This window comes from Emys orbicularis, chromosome 3 (assembly GCF_028017835.1).
Source record: "Emys orbicularis isolate rEmyOrb1 chromosome 3, rEmyOrb1.hap1, whole genome shotgun sequence".
Lineage (NCBI taxonomy): Eukaryota > Metazoa > Chordata > Testudines > Emydidae > Emys > Emys orbicularis.
This window is the reverse complement of record NC_088685.1, coordinates 195839232-195864780: the sequence shown is the minus strand read 5'-3', so window position 1 is coordinate 195864780 and position 25549 is coordinate 195839232. Positions and strand designations below refer to the sequence as shown.

Here is a 25549-nt window from a genome sequence, read left to right as displayed (position 1 = left end):
CAAACATACACCAACTGTTAGAGAGACAAAGTGGGTGAGATAATACCTTTTTTTGGGCAAACGTCTGCTGGTGAGAAAGTCAAGCTTTTGAGCTTACACAAAGCTCCCTTCCCTTTTACTCATAAAAGTTTTAATTAAGATATGCTTATTGACACTTAAGCTTTGGAGCACTTCTGCACAACACTCTCCAGCCGCAGCCATGGTGAAGATGCCCTGCCTGGGTGAGGGCTGGGGGAAATAAGGGTACTGTTCAGTGTATAAAACAATAAAATTTTGGCATCTGTTTCCATAGATACAAGTACAGGGTAATGGCACTGATTACTGGCACTATTTTCTGCAGACAGTGGTGATTTTAGTTGATATTTCACTCTTGAGGGTCACAGAGGCACAGAAAGCAGCTGGCGTCCTGAGCTGCCCAGGCCCTTATGTTGCTAGTCTCTTTAATGCAATGGTGCCTGCTGAAGTCATTATGAAGTGGCGTAGGAAAGTGTCCTACCTGAGAGGAAGGAATAAGGCAGCCATCCCTAGAAACCATCAAGAAAGGATTGCAGAGTTACCCCTATGAAAGTTTCATCAAGATCTCGCAGGAAGATGCAAGGAATATACTATGTACATAAGCAAACTACTGCACTTGGTCGCCTTCTTAACCCTACAGGGAAATGAAAACCTAATAACAACTCTTCCTTTGTTTGTTGTACCTCTACCTCTTTTTGTAGAAGTAAAACAATTAACAATAGGTACCCCTGTGTCCTGATAGCCTGGTGTTGAGCTGGCTGCCATCTTCACTTTTAAAAATTTTAAGGGAGAATGCATGCACACACAGAGACTTCTTTTCCTGGATTGGGTTTGTCCGTGCTTGGCTGGCTAGACTGTCGTGGAGTCTCGAAAAGATCTGGGCTCATGGCATAGCTGGACGGGTCTCCACCTTGCCGTACACTGAGGTATCCAGGGTCGTCTGCGGGATACTGGTGGGATCTCTGATAAGTATGGCATGCAGCTCTCTGTACAAGTGGCAGTTTGTGCCTCGTCGCCAGGTGAACTGTTGGCCTCTGTGGCCATGTGTAGTATGCCTGCTGCAGTGCCTTCACTTTCACTTAGCAGTGCTCCTAATCCCTGTCATACCCCTTCACCTGCATCCCATGTGCAATCTTTCATAGATGTTCACGTTTCTAAGACTGGTCCATAGCTGTGCCTGCACAGCCTCTTCTCTCCACAGGTCTGGTTGGGCAGTTGCAACACAGCAAGGAAGAGCACTAGGTGTGCTTGCTAAGCTGGGCATTCGGGAAAAGGCACTTCAAAAATACACAGGAGTTTTAAAGCGGCAGGGTGGCTTCAGGTCTCTGTGATGCCTGGGTGGTGGAGTTACCTGTTGTGACCAGAGTGGTCAGTGTTGGGCATTGTGGGACAACTGCTGGGGAACTATTAGGGTCGACATATGTTGCAGTGTCTACGCTTGGGTTGCATTGATCACAGTAGGTTGACCATGGCTCAAAGCCATTTGGAGAGATGATATTATTGCATTGCTTTAACTGGGCGCTTACATCTGCGGGAGACACATTTGAGTATAGACATGCACAAATAGGTTGACACAAAGTGACTTACATTGACATAACTTTGTAGTATAGACTAGGGCTCAATGTGTTTGTTTACTTCTCCTCTCTCCTTCCTAACTGTATATCTACACTAGATTTTTTTTTTTTTTTTTTTACCTGAAGCTAATTAATTGCCAGGCAGGTAACACATTTGTAAAGGCTAGTGCAGACACTACCTAAATATTTATTCCTGGCTGCAAGCATTTGTGGTTTACGAAGTGTATTTTTAACACATTAGCCAACTTTTCAAACTATCCTGTGATAAGCACACTCAGCCTGTCTCATACCATCTGTCAGCCCTTTTAGCTCTACTCTCCCCCCCTTCCCGTTAATAAGCACTCTCAACCTGTTTCTTGCTATTTGCAAAAAAAGCCTCCACTCCTCCCTTGCTACTTAAACCTTCTGCACACAACCTTCCCTCCTACTTATTACTCCCTACTACATATTTAGCAAAGTGGTGTAATTTTTTGAAAAATTTGGTCATCTTATTAGAGGGATGTGAATCCTAGGGCTTGTAATACGTCTTTTTTTTTTTTTTTTTTTTAATTTTAATGTTGTTGAATTAATGTGACTAAAACAGGAGAGGGATAAGTTTAGGGATCCCCCCCCCCAATTTCTTGTCATATTTATCTGGTGTAGCAAATGTGGGTAACAAATTACAACTTGTGTATCTGTTGCCCAATATCAACATGACTTGGAACAGCCGTTGTTTGCTCTCTTTTTAGTCCATTTAACATGGATTCACTTTGTTCATGGAGCAATATTTAATATACAGCATTTGTCATTAAAATCATAATTTAAAAAAACCTGAATCTATAGCAATGGAACACTTAAAATCAATTTTAGTATGTGAACAAAACACAGACTGATAATACATGACTTTTATGGATAAATAGTAATGGGTGAAACTGACCTTTTCAAAAAGCAACAGAGGGTCCTGTGGCACCTTTAAGACTAACAGAAGTATTGGGAGCATAAGCTTTCGTGGGTAAGAACCTCACTTCTTCAGATGCAAGTCCTTGCATCTGAAGAAGTGAGGTTCTTACCCACGAAAGCTTATGCTCCCAATACTTCTGTTAGTCTTAAAGGTGCCACAGGACCCTCTGTTGCTTTTTACAGATTCAGACTAACACGGCTACTCCTCTGATACTTGACCTTTTCAAAGACACTTAAAAGGTGTACCTGGATAGTTTTGTCAGTGTAAACTAAAATACCCTGGGAGAAATCCTGTCTCACTAAAGTCAATTGACTTGTATTTTACCCAATCTTTTTATATCAGAAATTCTGTTGATCATCGCTTGTGTAGTATGTGTATTTCATGTGTAACATCAGTATTTCTTTCTTTCTTTATAGTTTAATATATTTACAAAGAAAAAGAAAATAATTGTACAGAACTGTGAAGTATAATAATTTCATAGTGTTATGATAAGTTGTTTTTGGTATAATATACATGACCTATTATGTTAATATGATTTGTAGGAATAGTAATGTTTTAGATTGGGAATGTTACATAACATGAGTAATCTTTAAGTCTTACTTAAACCTGAATGTAACTCAATTATGGATGTTTGGTAGTCTTCATTAATTTTTTTCTGGTTTCTTATGCCAAATAGCAGTGCTGTGCTAGAGCTACAGATAATTTGTCTTAACTTTTTTTGGTGGACATATTTATCTTTCCATCATGGTCATGTAACACATTTACAATGCTTCTCTTCAAATTACTTGAAGACTGCTTTTTGGTATGTTATATAATATACAGAGAATGGTGTAAAGGAGACACTGTCAAAGTCTGCAGTCCAAAATTTATCTATAGGACATTAAAATTGTTTTTATCTGATGGAGGAAGCCTCCTAGAAAGTTTGAAACGATATACAATTATATAACAGTGTTTTTAATATTTGTACAAACTGATATACCTACTGATTGAATTGTTTTACAGGAGTTTCTAAGAGACATCTTCAATCTTCTGTTTTTGCTGCCAAGTCTAAAAGATAGACAACAGCCAAAATGCAAGTCACATTCTTCAAGGGCTGCTGCTTACGACTTGTTGGTAGAAATGGTAAAGGGGTCTGTAGAAAACTACAGGCTGCTCCACAACTGGGTTATGGCACAACATATGCAGTGTAAGAATATTTATTCATGTTTAGTTTTTGTAAGTATTTTATGCAAGATAGATATTTTTCAGTATTAACATTTTGGGGTTGGGCTTTTGTAAAAGCTTTTGGATGTATAAAGATCGCTTAAGAATGAGAAGAATGTGCCTTAAGTGCACACTCCCACTCTGTTGGCCCTTCTGCCCACTCTCATGCTGGGACAGCCTGGCACAGTGTCACAGTGGGGAATTACTTGCATCCCTGATGGATCCTTTTGGGAGCAGAGAACTTTCACTTAACTCTGCTGCATTGCCCCATGAGGAGGGGAGTATAACCTTCAGTCCCCTATGTACTATAGATACTGATACATTAAGGGATTCCCTCCGGGAGGTGCTCCGGGATAGGTACTCAACTGTCTCTCACAAGTGATCATAAGGCTTCCTTCCTTCCTAGACCATATTGCAGTGACTTTACCTCTAAACAATCTAAGACCCAAATGATCGAGTTAAAAACAAGCTGTATTAAGAATATATAGAGACAATCAGATTAAAACAAAAAAATATGCGTACCATATCTAGTCTTATAGTTGGCAAGAGTTAAGATAGGTAGGCACATCTTAGAAAAGTTATTGTAAAGAAAGGCCTTATCAGCACTACCATTTTTCTTAAACTTTTCCCCTATTGCACTACTACTTGTGCAGCTCTAGTTGTGATAGTAACGGAGGGAGTGCTAGTGTAGATGTACTTTGCCCACCAAGCAGCTGACTGGTTTGCACCAGTTGGGGCTTTAACAGCATGTACATAATTTTTTAAATAATGCTATCTTTGAAACAATTTACCCATTAATAAAATCTATTATCTCTCTCACCCCCCTCACCCCCCCCATTTCCATTGGTTATTTAGAGCACCTGGTCCTGTTAGGGGACAAGCAATAAATATACAGATTGTTTATGGAGTGAATTTAATAGCATATATGTCATTCTTTTCTGTTGGATATGGCCTCTGACTTTCCTCATCAAGCAGATGCTTGATGCAGTTTATTTTATTGTTCATAGGTGAAAGCTGCCCCCGACTGAGGTGCAAGTGACTTCTGGTGGCTAATGGGGCAGTCATCTTTTTGGCAGATGTAACATCTCTTCCCAATGCGCTCCTTGTGGATGATCAAAATGGCTTCCTCTGCCAGGTTCAGGCTTTGTGCCCCTGTTGCTTGCCTATTCCTTCTTAGGTTTTCTTCTCTGTTTTCACGTGGCTGTTTTCATAGTGATTAGCTATCTTACCAGCTTGTGCAACATTTTGGGGAGTCAATATCCAATCATGCTCACAAGTCTAAATAACAATGTTGATAAAATTATTTCATGCCTGTTAGTTCCAACTCTTTCTCTCTAAGGCTTTGTCTTCACTACCCGCCGATCCGGCGGGTAGCAATCGGTTTATCGGGGATCGACTTACCGCGTCTAGTGAAGACGCGGTAAAATCGATCCCTGATCGCTCTGCCGTCGACTCCGGAAATCCACCTCGGCAGGAGGCGGCAGCGGAGTCGGCGGCAGCGCGGCAGCGGTCGACTTTCCCGCGTCCTCACCGCTAGGTAAGCCGACCTAAAATACGCAACTTCAGCTACGGTATTCACGTAGCTGAAGTTGCGTATCTTAGGTCGGACCCCCGCTGCAGTGTAGACCTAGCCTAATGAAAACCCTGTTCCTGTTTATCCATTTCTTTAGTTATTTTCCTGTTTAATTTGCAAATTCATCATAATTCTCATCACTCTTTTGAGCTCCCCTAAATTTCTTTCTCTGAGCCTCGAAATGTCAGTTCAGGTTTCTCTGGCAGTCTTAATTTTTCCATAATTTACGATATCCAGGTTTACATTGTCAGTACCTTACAGTTCAGAAAGGAAGTTCTTCTTCGAGTGCTTGTTCACGTCCATTCCACATTAGGTGTACGCGCGCCGCGTGCACGAACGTCGGAAACTTTTTTCCCTCAGCGGCTCCCGTCGGGCCCGCAGGGTCTCCCTTCCCGCCAGAGCGGCGCCCCGCCCTAGCGTATATATATCCCTGCCGGCCCGACCCTCCCTCAGTTCCTTCTTACCGCCCGTGGCGACGTTGGAACAACTCTACCTCTCGTCAGAGAGTGTCCCTTAGCATAAGTGTTTAGTGATAGTTATCAGTTCATTATAGTTAAGTGTTTAGAGCCTAGTGTTAAATAGCAGTTAATTAGTCCCTCACAAAGACCTAAAATCTCTTTGTGATAGGTGTTTGGCAACCCCGGCACCGGCCCTGGGCGGCGGGACATGCCGCACGCCCAAGGCTTCAAGGCTTGTGCCACGTGCCGCAGGCCTATGCCATTGAGCGACCCGCACGACTCGTGCCTCCGTTGCCTGGGGGAAGCTCACCAAAAGGAACGCTGTAAGATTTGTAAGGCTTTTAAGCCCAGGACTAAAAAAGAGAGAGACTTTCGCCTGAAACAGCTCCTCATGGAGGCGGCGTTGCAGCCCTCCTCTTCCGCGGCACCGTCGACCTCGGTGCGGAGTGCCCCGGCATCGGTCCGCGACCCGATGCCGGCAGGACAGCCTAAGCCCACGGTGCCGCCTTGGCGGGAACACACCCGGCACCGTTCTTCTTCGCCGGCCCGGCCGAAGGGCCAGCCCAAGGCCCGGGGATGTTCCCCGCACAAGAAGTCGGCACCGGCGAAGACCGCGAGTGCTGCCACGGCCGTTACGGCCCTGATACAGGTCCCGGTACCAGTGGCTCCGGCACCGAAAGGCCCGTCGAGCCCCGGGATAAGCGCGTCGAGTGAGGAGGAAGGGCTGTAGGAACTGTTGGAACAGCCCTCCACCCCGGACACATTTGAGGCAGTAAAGGACCTCATTGAATTGTCCTCCGAAAGCACCCTCCGCGCTAAAGACATTCCGCCGCGACTGCCATCCAAGGGCAAGCCGGCGATGATGCGCCCATCGCGGTCGCCATCTCGGCACCGTTCACGGCACCGGTCCCGGTCGAGCTCCGCCTCGGTGGACTCCTGGCTTCCCGCCACGCAACGGGCCACCAAACAGTCAGGCCCCAACGCGAGCGAGGCACCGTCCCAGCAGCCCGGCTCGAGCAGGCACCGGGACGCGTCGGTCACAAGGTTCCCGAGACCGCCCTCCCGCAGCCATTCCCGGTCCCGGGGTCGACGGTACCGGTCCAGGTCCAGGTCTGCACGACGCCTCTCACGGTCCCGTTCCCGAAGGCATCGCTCCCCGACTCCGGAACGGCACCGCGCAACGGCACCGCCGTGGCCCTCTAGATCGCCGTCCCTAGCGTCGGAAGAGGGCTCGGGCCTTTCCAGCAGATATGGCCGCAGAGTGCACGCCGCTAGAGAGCACGAGGCCTCTTGGCAACCACATTGGAGCCATTCTGGACCCCGTGGGCCTATCATCAGCAAGGCCCTCCGTCCAGAACCTCGAGATCGGGCCCCTCAGGACACCGGTCCCGCTCCCCACGGTGCCGCCATGCCTCCCGTGTGGAGGCCACGGTCTCCAGACCGCCCGACAGGGATAGGACGGACTCGGCACCGAGCCCGGCACCGTCCCTGACCCGGGGCAGGGGACGCACCCCAGAGGGCCACCCCGCTGAGGAGGAGTTGCAGGAGGACGAGGGCGCGCAGAAGGCCATGACCTCCTCCTCCTCACCGGATGAAGCCGTGGCGGACACAACAGTGTCCGGCCCTCCCCCGATTGACCATCGGGCACACCAGGACCTGCTCCGCTGGGTAGCCCTCAATTTGGGGTTGCAGGCAGAGGAGACTGTTGAGCAGGAGGACCCGATGGTGGACATTCTCAGCCTGGAGGGTCCCTCCAGGATCGCACTTCCGCTTATAAAGACGGTACAGACGAACTATAAGACTGTATGGCAGACACCAGCCTCCTCTGCGCCTACTGCAAAGGGCGTCGAGAGAAAGTACTTCGCCCCATCCAAGGGGTTTGACTTCCTGTTCTCCCACCCGACCCCATGTTCGCTGGTCGTTTCGGCGGTCAACGAGAGGGAGCGGCACGGCCAGCAGGCCCCAGCCCCCAAGGCCAAGGAGGCGAAGCGATTGGACTTGTTTGGCAGAAAGGTCTACTCGTCCGGAGGCCTCCAATTGCGGATTGCGAACCAGCAAGCGATCCTCAATAGGCATAATTTTAATTCCTGGACATCAGTGTCGAAATTTAAGGATGCCTTGCCTCAGGGATCGCAACCTGAGTTTGCGGCCATAGTGGACGAAGGAAAGGCGGTGGCCAAAACCTCATTACAGGCCTCACTCGACTCGGCTGATGCGGCCGCTAGGACTATCGCGTCAGGCGTGGTAATGAGGCGTTCAGCGTGGCTGCAGGCTTCTGGCCTTCCCCCTGAGGTGCAAAACACCCTCCAAGACCTCCCGTTTGAGGGTTCGGGGTTGTTTTCGGAGCAAACGGATGCCAGGCTCCATAGCCTCAAGGACTCTCGGGCTACCCTCAAGTCCTTGGGGATGCACACCCCTGTAACGCAGAGGAAGCCTTTCAAACCACAGCCTCCACAGAGGCAATACCATCCTCGCCCTCGGCAGGAACCATACCGTAGGCGGGGCAGGGACAATAGGCGTAGGCGCAACAATACGCCTAACCAAGGCCAAAACCAGGGCCACAACAAGCCGCAGCCGGGAAATAAACAAGGATTTTGAAGCTGCGATCGAGGACAGCGTACCCATCTCCTCCCCGGATCCCCCCCTGTGTTTCAGGGACCGTCTGTCCCACTTTTTCCGTGCTTGGTCTCGTATAACATCGGACCGCTGGGTCCTGCGCACGGTAGTGTCAGGTTACGCCCTTCAGTTCTCCTCGCCCCCTCCCTCCCACCCACCACCCCCGTCCCTCTTCAGGGACCCCTCTCACGAGCAACTCCTCATGCAGGAGGTACAGACCCTCCTCGCTGTGGGGGCGGTGGAAGAGGTTCCTCTGGACCTCAGAGGAAAAGGGTTCTATTCCAGATACTTCCTCATTCCCAAAGCGAAAGGGGGCCTCCGTCCTATCCTGGACCTTCGCAAGCTAAACAAGTACTTGCAAAAACCACGTTTCCGTATGGTCTCCCTTGGTACCATCATTCCTTCCCTGGATCTGGGGGATTGGTACGCTGCCCTCGATATGAAAGACGCCTACTTTCACATCGCCATTCGCCCGGCCCACTGGCGGTTCCTGCGCTTCACTATCCAGCAGCGTCATTTCCAGTTTACGGTCTTGCCCTTCGGTCTGGCAACAGCCCCACGTGTCTTCATGAAGTGCATGTCCGTGGTAGCAGCCTTTCTTCGACAAAGGCGGAGGCGTTTACCCATACCTGGACGGAGGCGGAGGTTCGCACCCACGTGGCACTGGCGCTACAAGTATTCCGAGAACTCGGCCTGTTAGTCAATGTGCCCAAGTCTTCACTAGTCCCCACACAGAGGCTGGACTTCATAGGGGCAGTCCTGGACTCGGTGGCGGCACGGGCGAGTCTTCCCGTATCGCGATTCCTGGCTATCCAGGAGGCCGTGACCTCCATTCAGCGATTCCCCACGACCACGGCCAGATGTTGCTTACAACTCTTGGGGCACATGGCGGCATGCACACATGTAGTCGGGCTCGCCCGTCTCAGACTCCGGCCTCTGCAGCTGTGGTTGGCCCAGGTGTATCGCCCCAACAGAGACCCATTGGACATGGTCGTCACGATCCCAGCTCTAGTATCGAGCGCCCTCTGTTGGTGGCTCGATCAACAGCAGGTTTGTGCGGGGGTCCCGTTCGCCGCCCCCACAACCAGTTCTGACGTTAGTGACAGACGCGTCGGACCTGGGTTGGGGGGCGCACCTAGGGAACCAGCGCACTCAGGGCTTGTGGTCCAAGGAGGAACAGTTGCTTCACATCAACCTGAAGGAGCTGAGGGCGGTTCGCCTCGCCTGCCAGACTTTTCACGCTACCATAAGAGGACACAGCGTGTCGGTTCTGACGGACAACACTACCGCTATGTTTTACATAAACAAGCAGGGCGGGTCCCGGTCCTCTCCCCTCTGTCACGAGGCACTCCTCCTCTGGGACTTCTGCATAGCCCATTCAGTGCACCTTCGGGCTGCATATCTCCCCGGGGTCCAAAACGGGCTGGCGGACCGTCTCAGCCGGTCCTATCTCATGCACGAGTGGAGGCTGAGGCGGGACATCCTCTGTTCAATCTTCCTGAGGTGGGGGTTTCCCCAGGTGGATCTGTTTGCCACCAAGGACAACAGCCAGTGCCCGCAGTTTTGCTCATTCCAGAACCGCAGTCCGGGCTCAATGGCGGACGCCTTTGCAATCCCGTGGGGCGGGAGCCTGAGGTATGCCTTCCCCCCATTCCCACTCATCCACAGGGTCCTCCTGAAAACCCGCAGGGACAAGGCGACAGTCATTCTCATCGCCCCGGCATAGCCACGCCAACACTGGTTCACAACTCTGTTGGAACTGTCCGTGGCCACTCCGATAGCCCTCCCCCTCCATCACGACCTCATCACCCAAGACCGGGGTTGCCTACTCCACCCGAACCTGCCATCGCTACATCTCACGGCATGGCTTCTCTCTGGCTAAGTGATGTGGAGCACAGGTGCTCTCAGGAGGTCCAGCAAATCCTCCTTGGTAGTAGGAAACCCTCCACAAGGGCAACCTACCTTGCCAAGTGGAAGCGCTTCTCCCTGTGGTGTGAGCCTCAGCACTTCCAGCCCTTGCAGGCCTCGATACCACTGGTTCTGGACTACTTGCTGCACCTCAAGCGTCAAGGCCTCGCCCCCGCTTCTATTAAGGTGCATCTGGCCGCCATATCGGCGTTCCACCCTGGGGAATCGGGGAGATCCGTGTTCTCCAATCCCACTGTAGTCCGATTCCTCAAGGGGCTGGAGAGGGTGTTCCCCTACTCGCGCCCTCCAATACCCCCGGGGAACCTCAATCTGGTCCTCACTAAGCTCATGGAGCCGCCTTTTGAACCCCTGGCCTCTTGCTCCCTCATGCACCTTTCATGGAAGGTCGCGTTTCTCGTGGCCATCACCTCGGCGAGGAGGGTATCGGAATTGAGGGCCCTCACCTCTGAGCCTCCTTATACCGTCTTTTATAAAGATAAGGTGCAGCTTAGGCCTCACCCTACATTCCTCCCAAAGGTGGTCACGAATTTTCACATGGGGCAGGACATTTGTTTACCGGTGTTCTTCCCCAAGCCCCATACGGACCCAAGCCATCGCAGCCTACACACCCTGGATGTTCGGCGGGCCTTGGCTTTTTATCTGGACCGTACCAGGCCTTTCCGTAAATCGACTCAGCTGTTTGTGGCCTTTGCGGAACGGATGAGGGGCCAGCCTATTTCGACGCAACGCCTGTCGGCATGGATCGTGCTTTGCATACGTACGTGCTATGAGCTCGCCAACATGCCTGCACCTCAGATCAGGGCTCACTCCACTAGGACCCAAGCGTCCTCGACGGCCTTCTTGGCACAGGTCCCGCTCCAGGAGATTTGCAAGGCAGCCACCTGGTCGTCGGTGCATACCTTCACAGCCCACTACGCGGTCCACCATCAGACCAGAGATGACGCGATGGTCGGCAGAGCGGTGCTTCAATCAGTTATTCCTTGACTCCTACCCTCCTCCAATGGTAAGCTTGTGAGTCACCTAATGTGGAATGGACGTGAACAAACACTCGAAGAAGAAAAGACAGTTACTTACCTTCTGTAACTGTTGTTCTTCAAGATGTGTTGTTCACGTCCATTACACTTCCCACCCTCCTTCCCCTCTGTCGGAGTCACCGGCAAGAAGGAACTGAGGGAGGGTCGGGCCGGCAGGGATATATATACGCTAGGGCGGGGCGCCGCTCTGGCGGGAAGGGAGACCCTGCGGGCCCGACGGGAGCCGCTGAGGGGAAAAGTTTCCGACGTTCGTGCACGCGGCGCGCGTACACCTAATGTGGAATGGACGTGAACAACACATCTCGAAGAACAACAGTTACAGAAGGTAAGTAACCGTCTTTTAGAAACCTCATCTTATCCATTGTTGACTTCCTATTATATGCCCCTTTCTTAAGGACTTCTGAAAAAAACAAAAAATGTCCCCATCTCTATATTTTAGGAATAGTTTGTAATCTATATTGGATATGGAACTGAATGTGTGGTTTCTGTCTCCATTTAACTGAACTGTTCAGACACTGGTTATCTAGATTCTTAGGCCAAGATTCTCAAAAAATAGAAGCCTAATGTTAATCTTCTCCTCCTCTCTCACCCCCACCCCTCCAATCCTGGCATTGATGTCCATTTCACGCTGACATTTACTCTCACACTTAGCATGTCGCTTTTCCTTGTGCTGGTGGACCTTCTCTCTCTGCCAGTTTCTCTCCAGGTGCAGTCTTTTTTCTTGCTCCAGTTGATGTTTCTCCCACTTCAGGTTCCAATTATCCTAACCACTAATATTGTCCCTGGCATTTCCTCCATTAATTGTGGACACTGCATTCATTGTTGCTTTCCTCTAACATAGTCTTCTCTAGATTGTCTGTCTCCTGCTCAGGTCCCCCACATAGATCTGGTCCACTTGGCAAGCCCACATTTGCATTGCTGCCAGTCTTAGGAAAGTGGACTATCTAATGGTACCAACTGTGTTTGGTTAACCCCTTCTGAGGTGCCACCATTCTCTGTTGCGTATCCCCTGCCCAACTTTCAGTGCCCATTTTCCTTATAATTCTATTGATTCCTTGATACAATCCTGGTTTTGCTAAGCATCTTAAAATTGGAATTTATCTCTTTGCTTGGCTCTGAGCTGCTGTTCCTTTAAAAAAAAAAAAAAAAAAAAATCTGGTCATAAGTCCTCCCTGTCTCTCTTCCTTAGAGTTTCTCCGCACCCCAAAAACCAAATCAAAACAAACCAATTTTTCCCATCTTTTTGGTTTTAGTTGTTTATTTTTTGAGGTTCACAGTGGGGATTCTATATCTTTACACCAAATGTAGCCTTTGGTCATCTAATCCTGCCACTGAATTTTCCCCTGTTCTTGTCTCTTTACCACATTTCTTTGTGTCCCCTACTGATGGAAGCTAGTGGCAATTCCTAGGGGGTCGCCAAGAGCTCCTGGAATAGGTACTGTTTTCTCCCTGACTGCCTCCATGTGAAGATGTAATGTTGTCTTCCCTCCAAGGATTTATTAAGAGTCTCTACAGAGAATCAGATTAAAACAAAAGAAACTGTGTAATAAAACTGGTGGTCTTACACTCAGCAAGTGTCAAACTAGGTAGGTGCAACTTGGCATAATTACAGTAATGTAAGGCCTAGCATTTTTCTTAAAATTTTCTACAATTGTCATTATCACTGGTGCAGCTCCACTGGTGGTAGTAACGGAGGAAGTACTACTGTAGAAATCCTTTAGCCACTCAACATCTGGTTGGACTGCCCTATATGGGGTTTTTTAGTGTATATGTCATTACCAAATCATATCATCTTTGAAATATTTTCCTGTTAATCTGTACCTCGTTTCCATTGGGTATTTAAAGCATCTAGTACTGTGAGGGAACAAAAAGGCGTGATACACCATTGTGTGTGGAGTGAATTTGGTAGTGTATAGGTTAAACCCTATTTCTCTTACCTCACTAATTGTTAATATGGCAATATTACTGTGAGCGAATGTTCAGGAAAAGCAGAGCATAAGTGTTTGGTGGATATCCAGGAAATGCCACTGGATGACTTCAGCTCCAGTCTCAAGACCCAAAGTTGGGGAGTATAAGATCTCCTAGTTAAGAAGGGAGACCTGAGGCCACCTTGGGGGAAAAACTACTTTTTCTTTCTGTAAAATGATATATGGGGGATCATGAGCAATATCTGTAATTTCCTCAGCTCTCCTACCTAAGGGATGGCCACTAGAAAAGACCACTTTCTATAACTGAGAGAGAGAGAGAATGATGAGGATGAATTTATGGCATCTAGCACCAAGTTTAGGTTCCAAGAGTGAACAAGTGTCTTACCAGGCTCAGGTAAGAAACTGCTTTAAAAAACCCTGATGTGAAGTTGGATCCCACTGGGAGATCTCCTATGGAATCCCTGAAGCCTGGACACTAAGGAGCATGCAGAGAGCCCTTTGTCAGACCCATCCTGAAAGTAATGTAGAATGGAAGGGGTAGTGAATCTCAAAGCCAAGAGTTGATGATATCTGCACCAAAAGGAAAAAGATAGTAAGTGAAGAAAGACTCCTCTTTCAGCAAGGACTGATTAGACATTCCTGGCTTTGAGGTGAGAGAGCATCAATGAGGTAGTTCTTGAAATGGAGGGCGATGGGATCATGGTGGACGGTTGGCCCTGTTATAGGATATCTTATTTTTCTGGTTGGCAAAGGCTGTCTCGGTACAGCTTAAGGAACTCTATGAAGAAGACTCATCTTGGCTACTTTGAGTCTAGGGGAATTGGATGGCACTGAGTCCTGCCTGCCTATTTTCTCCAGAACTACATCATGGGAAAAGATGAGGAGGGTAAACTACCTATCCCTATCCAAAGCTCAAGAACCCTTCCTTCTCCCAGCAAGAAGTTAATCGAGGGAGGCTGGAAACAGAGAACAGTTTTCCTAATAGAGGGACTATTTCCTTGGATAGATTTCCTTGCAGCTCAACCAATAACCTTGATCATTCAGATGGCCAGATACTTGTAGGACTTTGAGGGATCCCAGTCTTTCTTTTCCCTGTGTAATAGGGGCTCTCTTTAGAGGGGAATACTCGGAAGCCTTCCTTGATCATTCAGGTAGGCCACTTCAGCTAATCTATTTAACCTGATTGAGACATGGCTGAAAGGAGGATCTCCAGGAACTTGAGAACCAACCTGATGACCCTAAGTTCCAGGATGTTGAAGTGGGGTTTTCATTCCTGTGAAGACCACAATCCTTGGACCTACTGTGAAGAACCCTTATTTGTGGAAGCTGCACATCTCTGGTTAACTGAGGACTCCAATTGTCCTGTAGTGGGAATCTCTTCATGGTGAGAAAACTCTGCTTTCCTATCACCAAATAAGAGAACCTTTCATTGCTTGAAGGGAAGAAATTAGATGTTCCAAGTTCTCCTCTCTTGGGGAGTGAGGTTGGACGCTAACATATATTCAAGGAGACATTGAGAAGGGAACTTGGCCCATTCCATCAGGTCTTCACAGTATGATGGGCCTCCAGCCAGGCCATGTACAACTGGATAGCTGCTGACTCCCTGGACTCAAAAGGATGAATTGGTGCCTTGAGATGGAGGAGTTCAATCGGGGGGAGGGAATTACCTGTGCGTCTTCCATATTAATTATGGCTCCTAAGAGGCAGCAGTTTCTGGGGAGGAGAGCCATGTTTTCATTTTCCACCAGACCAAGGTAACTAAATGCTGTCAGATCATGTGTACTGCTACTGAGGTTTTCTGGAACATTGGGCCCAGATCCTAGTCCTGAGTGACAATCATGATGCTTTCTGAAGATTAGAGTTTTAAATTGGAAGTGCACATGGCCTACAGCAGAACCTCTAATTGGTCTGGAATATGAGGATCTGAGTTCTCAATTTCAGTGGGTGCCAGATAGTTATCTGAAATCTACAGCTGATAGCCTTGAGTGAAGAGAATCCATATTGTATTTGTGGTATTTGACAAAATAAGTCATTTTAGCTCTTGGATCTTCTCAGCTTCTGTGGCCTATGAAGTACCTAGAGTAAGACCCCTTTTTCCTTTTCTTGACTTTGGGATCTGGGCATGTGGCCTGGTAGGGATGATTAATAGTTTGCAGGACATTCTGCCTTGTCTTAGGCCCCTATGGGACGAGGTCGAAGGTTAGATACCCCTAAATTGGCCCCTAAGCTGTTAAAATATTGAGCCATGTCTTTGGCTGCATAAACAGAGATAAGCTCCCTTGCAAGTTTCCTGCATACCAAGGGGGGCAGCTTGGAGGAAACAACCTTTGTCTTCCTCTCAGTCAGCCACTTGATTAGTTCTCTAGAAGTACAAGAGGATTGTGATACTGATCTGAATGCTGCCCAGCTCAAATGATCATTTAATAGCCTTTCTCTTCCCCCCTCCCCCCCAACCAGGGGGTTGTGAAGGGACATGTTAATGTGTGGAAGCAGATCTGGGCACCTAGAATGATCAGCTGTGGTGTGAGACAACCAGACACTGCAGAAATCAGGGTTCATCTCATAGAACCTGAAGCAGTATTTGGGCAGCTTGGGAATAGAATCAGGAGAAGCACACTTTGTTTCTACCAGCTTCACAACAGCTTGTGGAAAGATTCAACTCTGTGGGGTTGACTTGGAGGAAAATAGGGAACCTTGCTATATCTTTTGAAGAGGGAGTTCCACCAGAGAGATTTCCAAGGTGTTTCTCATGTGGGACACCAAGTAACTCCATTCGCCTGAAGTGACCCTCTTGTAGTTATCTGGAGTGAAAGGGACCCTGTCACAGTGGATTGATCCTGCTGGTCTGATCCCAGCTCATGCTCTTTGGGAGACTTCCTGCCTGAGAGGGAATGGAAATGAAAGATGAGATTTTTCCTCCCCTTAGTGGCAGAGAAGAGGTTCCTTGTGATAGGGAAAGGGACAGAAAATATGTTTGCTGGGGAGGGTGAGCTCTTTTGAGAAGTTTTGGGGGTGTTTTTGGGAAGGGAGGAAAGATTCTTTGTTCGAGAGAGTATGGAGACAGCAAAGACTGTATTTATTCAGGTAATGACTGATGAGATGAAGAGCATTCCATTGTGATAAAAAGGGTGTCACGAGAGATTTGATCGTCTTTTCTCTCCAGCATGTTATCTTGTGACCCCAATCTGAGGCCAGGAACTCCTGGAGGCTCCCGTTTTTGGGTACCCAGTTGTACTTGAAAGCTGTTCTGCATGTCCTCGTTTTCCAGGGTGGCTGCTGAAGTAAAACCCAGTTCTGTGGTCTAGAATTCTGCCAGTCACTGCTTGGCCATAGCTGGGGGCAGTTCCAAGCCAGACTGTGGAGGGGCATGGTTTTGGGCAAATGGGCAGAATGCACCTGCTGCTAAAATTTGCCAAGAGAGGACACTCAAGAGGTGCATTTTTAGCCTTTTTTTCCCCACTAAAGCTTTTTGGGGATGCAGTCATTTTTATCCTTCTTTGCTGCATGTTATTCCAGAGCTCTGCAGTGGCCTGGAAGAAAGATGGCATGTCAGCCAGAAAGGCAAGGTAGGAGAGCAACTGCAGAAAGCCTGTTGGCAAGCTAGGAAACAAAGAATGCACTAGATGTAAAAATCTTGTGTGTGGACTGGCTACCACCTGTTCATCCAGACTGTTGGCAGCCATATCACAGAACAAGATATGTTAAGAAGAGAGAGAGACTATCAGATTAAAACAGTATAAACAGTATGCATAATTTCTCTAGTTTTACACTGTATAGGCACATCTTGGATTAGACTTAGAAAATTAACAACATCACAGAAAGTGCTTTCTCTGTCTCTTCTCTCTGACCCTTTAGGTCACTCACCACATCCCCTTTGGTTCTCCTTCCCCTACTTCCATTGCAGCTTTTAAATTTCTTTGGTGTGCCTGGCTTTACTATAGCAGAAACTCCCCCACTGTCTACAAAAAAGAAAAAAGAAAGTGGTATTCCCCTGGATCTGTCACGAAATTCATTCAAGTTTGTATTCAGCATTGTGGCTAAATAGATTGTTTCTGTTTTTCTTTTCCATCTTTGCATTTTATCTCCAGTAAGGTTCCCACCCTTAAAGACTGGCTACCTTTTGCACTTGCCTTAGTGATCATGCTTGGTATGTTTATTATCTTGGCATTTGATGTCACTCTGTAACCAGCTAAGCCTTCTTTTCAAGATGTGGGATTTATGTAATTCAGTAATTCATTCTTAACATTACATTTACTCTATAACAAATATAAATCATGGACAGGTTCATTGCTTTGTCACATCAAGAAGAATCCGTAGTAGGAGCTCTGGGTGCAGACTCAGTGTGACATGAAGCTGTGTGTGAATGACTGGTGTGTATGTTGGAAAGTACAAGTAGCTGGTGTTTGTGAGAGTGGTTTGAGTTGGGAGTGGCTAGTATGTGTGAGTGAGAGTGTCTGTGTGTGAGGAGAGGACTAGGTGGTAAACAACTGGCATCTTTTTTACTGTCAACTAGTTAAGCTAATAGCTAATGCTGGGCATGTTTAGAGAAAGAGAGAGAACAGGAAGGAAGGAGAATTTTAAATGGAGAAAGGGAAGGAGGAAGGCAGTAAGGATGGAGGGAGAGAAGAAAAAGAAGACAGAGAAGGCAAGGCAAAGGAAGTATATCCTACAGTATATCAAAGACTGCACTCCTGTCAGACAAATAAGATGTGCTGTTTCCAGAAAATATAGCTCAGGCATCAATAAATGATAGGAGTTAGAGGCAGTCAGGGCCAAAACATCCAATTTAAGAAATTGAATTAGACTGAGATCCTTATTTTTATAATATGCCCCCCATTTTTTATATTTTATCACACATTTTTTTTGGTCATAAATAGGAAAGGCAACATTTCACAATTATGTTACATTTGGTGCTTGCCTTTTTATATTTGTGAGGATACTAGTAGGGCCACCTTTCAGCATGGCTCCAAAATGCACACACAGTATTTGCAAGCACATCAGTTTGTGTGTGTCAAAGTTGGCATTTTGAAGCACATCTGTTTGCGTGCACAAATGGGTACACTTGCAGATTTCCTAAGTTCATTTCAGAGGCCTGCTGAAAATTTTCTGTCACTATGAACTCGTCATACAAAACGGACTCTCTTAATATCCGTAACTTTCCAGAAATACATTTCTATAAGAGAAGTGAATAATATTTTGAAAGTACTTTGGTATGCCTGAAAGACACTTAACATACATTATTAGAATGTATGAATGCCTTTGTTACTGATGGAAAGCTGTTTTGTGTACTATTTTGGGCCAGATTGTGGCTTTAAGACACAGTCTGGGGGGCTGTCAAAGCCATATTACCAGAGGTAGAGCTCTAAGTGTACATCTACAGGAGGATAAAAGCCATGCGGCATAACTGTGGCTGACTGAGGTCAGCTGACTTGGGCTCACGGGGCTCAGGCTGCTGGGCAAAAAATCGCTGTATAAACATTTGGGTTCAAGCTGGGGCCAGATGCCCAAGCACTGCGAGCCCGAGCCAGCTGACCCAGCTCAGCTTTGGGTTTTTTATCCCTGTGCAGACAAACCTTGAGACACTCTGCTTGTAAGGAGTCACAGTGCCTCCCAGAGCACATGAATAGTACATCTCTTGCAACAGTCTTAAAGAAGATGCAACAGGCATTCTCTCCTGCACCTCCACATAGCTCTGCTACTCAGTGAAGGAGGTGGGGCAGGAGGTGTGAACCATTACTACTGCCTTTCTCCTTCGGATTGGCTAGCCATCCTGGGGCCACTATAGGGGTATATCTACACTGCAGTCAGGAGGTATGATTGCAGCACATGTTAAGCTTTTCCAAGCTAGCTTTGAGCAACCTAGCTGATTAAAATTAGCAGTGAAGCTGTAGCAGCTTAGGGTGTGGCATGGGCTAGCCACCTGAGTACAACCCTGCCTGGGACCTAGCTATGTACTCAGTGGCTAGCTCATGCTGCTACAGCTTCACTGCTATTCTTAGCAAGCTAGCAAACCTACATGTGGTAAAATCACATCTCCCGAAAGCAACGCAGACACCCTAGGAGAGAGCGTGTCCTGCACTCAGGAGAGTGTGAGGACTGCAGCTGTGCTTCAGACTTCTCGGGAGGGCCTGTTTATGCTTATTCTGTCCCCCCATGCACATGCTCAAGGTGCAGGCACAATCTGGTTCATTATGTCTGTAAATCTAGAATATATAAACATATTTTAATGAAAAGCATCATGTTTTGTAATTATGTATTTTGTTGTCTTCGTAAAAATTTACTTTGAGTTGATTTATTTTTGTAATCCATACTTTTTCCAGCTTCCCATGCACCTTACAAATGGGATTATTGGCCACATGATGATGTTCGAGCTGAATGCAGATTTGTTGGTCTAACTAATCTTGGAGCAACTTGTTACTTGGCATCCACTATTCAGCAGCTGTATATGATACCAGAGGCTAGACAAGCCATTTTTACTGCTAAGGTATGATTTCATGTTTTATTTTTAACTAGTGTTCCATTTATAAACATATGCATACTATTATATTAATTATTTCATTATGATCAAATAATATTTTTTGTTAGTGGCTAAGGTGAAAAGAGGTGTGTTTTTTTCTAAATATTTGTAATACAAAATATGATAGTTCTTTAAAGCACAATTGTGATAAATCCCCACTCTTAAATCCATGCTGCTAGCATGCAACACCATAGATTATTGTGAATTAAATAGACTTTTATGTAAATTGTATATAAACTGCCTATCATTCCTGTTTCCCTTACTTCTTTTTACTTATTTGTCCTTAAATTGTGAGCTCCATTGGTCCTTAAATTGTGAGCACATACTATCTTTCTTGAATGTTTGGAAAGTGCCCTACACAAAGTGGGTGCTAGCATAAATAAATATACACAAAGTGGGTGCTAGCATAAATAAACATTTAAAAAATACTTTTAATAGATTAAAGTTGTGAGCCCGTTGGTTGCAACAGTGAACATTGCACTCTGCTTCCTGAATAATAGGATGTGGATGGCATCTATGGCCCTAACTTCTAGTTCCTTTCTGATCAGAGTTGATGAAGGACCTCCTCTGAGCCACTGTTGTCAGCTGCTATTCCACCTAACCACAGTTCAGCCAGGATTGCCCTGCTGGAAACTGAGGAAGCTCCTTGGCCACTCACCAGAACACTAGTAATTAGTGGATAAGGTCTTTAAGAACTCCAGCCCATTAGAGCACCATCCTGGAGTCACCCATTGGGAGCCACCTACTTTATGTCATTACTGAATGAAAGAAAGTAGTGGTCCCTAATTTAGGAATACTAGGTTTTTTTGTTTTTGTTTTTATTTCAATGAGGACTGGAGTCATACATTGGGATCCAGGGGTGAAATTTTAGAAAATACTAACCATTGTGTAAACTCCATTTATCAGAAAACAATCTAGGTTTCCGGTGAAATAATGTGCTAAAATGCAGAAAATGAGGTTGTAGTACATTAGGTTAAAAAAAAAAAGGAATAGATACACACACACATTGTGTGTGCTTGCATGCATATGCATGTAAATATATATGATCATTATGACTGTGTCATTTATACTAAAATAAAATACCATTAAAAATTTTTTTGTAAAAAGAAATGCAATAATTGGGCTAATTGTTCTATAACTTTTCAGTGCCGATTTTTGGGGAGATTTCTAAGCAAAAAAATTAGAAAAAGTTGTAATCCTATTTTATGTATCTTTTTTTAGTATTCAGAGGACATGAAGCACAAGACCACTCTACTAGAACTTCAGAAAATGTTTACATATTTAATGGTAGGTTCTAAGAAGCACTTAATGGGGGAGGAGGGAGGAAGGGAAGAAGAAGAAGAAGAAAAATTAATTCTCTGTATGAGTATGTCTACACTTGGAGCTTAGAGTGTGGTTTCCAGCTTGAAAACACAGACTTGTGCTAGCTCTAGTAAGCTAGTATGCTAAAAATAGAATGTAGCTATGGCATAAGCTGCAGAGTGGGTTAGCCTTCCTGAGTAGATGCCTAGGATCTTACATGGTCATGTACTCGGGGCGGCTAGCCACCTCCACAGATCATATTGCTGCAGTTATATTCTATTTTTAGCATGCTAGCTAGCGCGAGTCTGTCTCCTCAAGCTGGGAATCACACCCCCAGCTCCCAGCATGAACGTCCCCTATGTTTTTGTAAGTTTATGGCATCATAAATGTATTTGTACCCAATATGTTAAATAGGCAGTAGAGAAAAGTTGTATATTTAATTGTATGTTTAAAGTTAAGAAAATTTTAACACTAAGGGCACAATTGTGGTACTAAACAACCTTGCATTAAAGCGCAGTGCTGATGTATACCATCTAAGACGAGGCTCCTTGAAGCATTGTGCCTCAGCTCTAATGCGCATGCTCTACATATACCCTGTAGGGGTTCTGAGGGTAATTAAATACTTGCAGCTGGCCCGGGCTATGGGGCTGTATAATTATGGTGTAGACGTTTGGGCTTGAGCTGGAGCATGGGACCTTCCTACCTCATGTGATCCTGGAGGTTAAAGGTTAGATGCTACTAAATTGGTTCCTAAAAAGCAGAAATATCCAGTTAAGGCATCTTTCCTTTAACATACCTTTAACCCTCCCACATCATTTTTACCACTTTCACTGACAAAACTCCTCTTTGCTATAATTCAATCCCCAGACCTCCAACATACATAGTAACACCATATGCAACACATTCTTCACAATCACATTATATATAATGCAGATCCTTAACTCTGATCAAAATAACATTAACGTAAATGTCTGTCAAACAATTCTGAACCAGTGAACTATATGATATGTTGTTTGTCCATGGAGAAGAATGACTGAATCATCAAATCTCTATTGAAATGCTTTTATTTGACTTTTAATAAGTATTTATTTGTAATATTAATGCTACACCTGTATTCTGCTAGTGATTTTGAAACAGTTTGGTAGTTAATTTTTTCAGAAGCATTTAAATTTTCCTTTATCATATTCCACCACCTACCAAACAGTATTCTTGATATATTTTTATACATTTATTTTTAGATACATATATTTGTATATTTTTTATATTAACTGTATTCATGTTTTTATATACATTTTATTTTAAAGTTGTTTTTTTCATATATATATATATATATATATATATATATTTTTTGCCTTTTTCCCCCCAAAAGGAAAGTGAATGCAAGGCATACAATCCAAGGCCTTTCTGTAAAACCTACACCATGGATAAGCAACCACTTAACACTGGAGAGCAAAAAGACATGACAGAATTCTTCACTGATCTGATAACAAAAATTGAGGAAATGTCTCCAGAATTGGTGAGTTCTTAAAGCATGCTACAAAAGGGGGCTCTTAAAGCTATAGATTTGCTCAAGCTTTGTTGACAGAATTCGTTCATTTATTCACAGAAAAATACAGTAAAAAGTTTATTTGGAGGGGTCATTACAAACAATGTTGTTTCTTTGGTAAGTATCACTTTCTTTCCTGCCCACTTCATTCCAAGATTAGAATATCCATTTTAATGTATCAGAATAATTCATTGACTTTCCTTTACCACTTTTCTGTTTTGCTATTTTCATTGAGGACTGTGAGCATGTCAGTCAGACTGCTGAAGAGTTCTATACAGTGAGGTGCCAGGTGGCGGATATGAAGAATATTTATGTAAGTACTACCATGATGGCAGTTGTAATATAGATCATAATGTTTTAAGGAAATTAGCTGAGTCATGTAAGAGATTTCTTATTTTACTGTATTGCATAGGCTGCTGCTTTCCACACCTGCACTTTAATTTGAGCACAACTCTGGGCTTTGTTATGACTCCATAATTTGGTAATATTGGGTGACAGCTGTTCCATTGCAGCAGCCCATCAGTGAGTGGTCCCAGGAGTTGATTTAGAACCCTTCAAGGATCCTGAACACAGCCCGGCTGGGAGCCCTGGAGCAGCCCCTCACCCGCTCCAGAGACAGCGCGGAATACAATTCCCAGCTCACAAAGATTCAGATAACATTTGCAGATACAAAAGTTTGACTGGGGGCAGTTTGACCCATCTCTGTACAATAGTGTTCTGTAGTTTCCATACTTCCAAGGTCTTGCATCTGTCACAAAAGGTTTTTGTAGTTTTAAATGTCAAAACTGATGAATGTATTAAGTGCTTGCTTAATTTCATTTCTTATATCAAGGTCATTTTTAAAATTGAACTATGTTTTAAGCCAAAATTGCATGTTTGAGTATTGTCCATACAAGTCCCCACTCCTGTAGAGTGGGCCTGTGCAGAGCACCAAAGCTCAGTGGAAAGCTTGGACCTTGAGGGACAGAGGTACATGTTGCTCCCACAGCTAGAAGGAACCAGTGATGTGATGGGTCTCTCCATCTCTAGATTGTTGACCATCTTATCTGTTTTTTCCTGTAGTAGGATAGTTAATTTTCTTAATAGTTATTAGGATAGGTTTAACATTGTTTGTTTAAAAAAAAAAAATTGTTGATTTTCTTAGTTGGGAACTACTTTGGGTTCGTCATCCTTATAGGAAGAGGGGTTCCTGGAAGAAAACAAAAAAGACTAAGTTTAAAGAATGCCTACTTCACAGTTTATTTCCTAATCTCTGACCTCCATATCCATGGATCTAGAGGTTTTGGTAAGGGGCATTTACCTAGCCTGTGCCACATCTGCATAAAGGTACAACCTGGGCATGGAATTTCATCTGTAATCCATGCTTATGGAGAACAACCTACAGCTTCCAAGGCAGACTCACAACCACCTTCAGGCATTTCTTCAAAGATACAATCTTGGGTTTTTCAGAAACCCAGTGCTGAGAGAGTATCAGAAACATCTGGTAGACCAGACAGGGCTTTGGCCTCAGTTCCACAACGTTATTTTTTGATGTCAAGAGATGGAGAGAAGAAGATATGGCACCATCAGTCCACAGAGTCCTTTTCTCTTCTAAGAACTACTCCTGAGGGAATTATGCACCACTGTGCTTGTGCAGAATTCATATCTCCCACAGATTTCTTTGCTTCCCCGCAGAAAAATGACTTTCTAACAGGGAAGCAAAGGGAAGCTGCAAGAGCAGTCACACACCACTCCCGAGCAGCATAGGTACATCATTTCAGGCACCCAGAGCAGCCGGCGGAGAGGTAAATCACTGTTGGTCTGGGGACACCCCAGTCAGTGGCTCTTACCCTGAGCCAGGATCAGCTGCTCATCCTGGCTGGGCTGGAGGCAGGAGAGGATGGGACTTCCTCTTCCCCTGCAAGGAGTGGCTAGGGCTGTGTCAGACCTACCCCCAGAAACCTCCCGCAGCTGTAGGAAGCTCAGCCTCCTCCCCTGCTGCCTCCCCCCATTGCTCCTCCGCTGTGTGGGGAGGGGTCACTGTACAGGGAGCTACTCCACCATCCACCCAACCCCCATGCATCCAGACCTCCTATACTTAGACACCCCTGCCAATCCTCACCCGGTACATCTAGAATCCCCCTAGCCCTCCATACCCGAACCCCACCCCACTGAACCTCAGCTCCTGCATCCAGAGCCCCCCTTCACCCAGCCCCCCTGGCTCCGGACCCCCACCCCTGTACCCAGATACCCCCCAGTGAGCTCCCTACACTCAAACCCCCACCCTGATGCCCCAGCTCCTGCACCACCCTGAGCCTGACATCCAGACCCCCACGCCAATGACCCCTAACTAGCTGCACCCAGACCCTCACCCCACCAAGCCCCACTCCCCCAGCACCCAGACCCCACTGCTGAGATACCCAGAGCCCTCCGCTGAGCCCCAACCACCTTCACTTGGAAGCCCCTGCAGAGTCCTATTGCCCCTGCACCTGGAACACCCCCCCCCCCCCCCAACGAGCCTCTGTGCATCCAGATCCCCCCACACCTACGGCCCCAACTGAGCTGCCTGCACCCAGATTGTCCCACACACAATCCTCTCACCCCACACCTGGATCCCCCCACACTGATCCCCTTCACACTTGGATCCTGCCTGGTTAAGCCTCCCTGCTCACACCTGCTGCAGAGGGCCAGGGCCCCAGGGTGTTTCTGGGGCAGGCCCAGGCCTTGTACTGTTTCGGGGTCGGATGCAGCTTCACCACTGAGTCCGTGTCCTGAGGCTGGGGGGGCTGCAGGGTGATCTTCCACCTTCATGCAGCCAGTGGCCTGTGCTCCTCATTGCCATGCTGGAACCTCTGCATTTATTTATTGACAAATTGTAGAATTTTAAAATGTTGTGTGCAGAATTTTAATTTTTTTGGCGCAGAATGCCCTCAGG

At 46.2% G+C, this 25549-nt stretch overlaps 1 protein-coding gene across 1 annotated transcript in view; it reads left to right on the top strand.

The window, feature by feature from the left end:
• USP34 (ubiquitin specific peptidase 34) overlaps positions 1-25549 on the top strand; it is a 278527-nt gene that overhangs the window by 167966 nt on the left and 85012 nt on the right. The window contains exons 42-47 of the mRNA XM_065400557.1: positions 3532-3715; positions 19591-19754; positions 21009-21074; positions 22459-22605; positions 22696-22752; positions 22871-22948. Of these exons, the coding sequence (XP_065256629.1) occupies positions 3532-3715; positions 19591-19754; positions 21009-21074; positions 22459-22605; positions 22696-22752; positions 22871-22948 (696 nt within the window). The remainder of the gene's footprint in view (positions 1-3531; positions 3716-19590; positions 19755-21008; positions 21075-22458; positions 22606-22695; positions 22753-22870; positions 22949-25549) is intronic.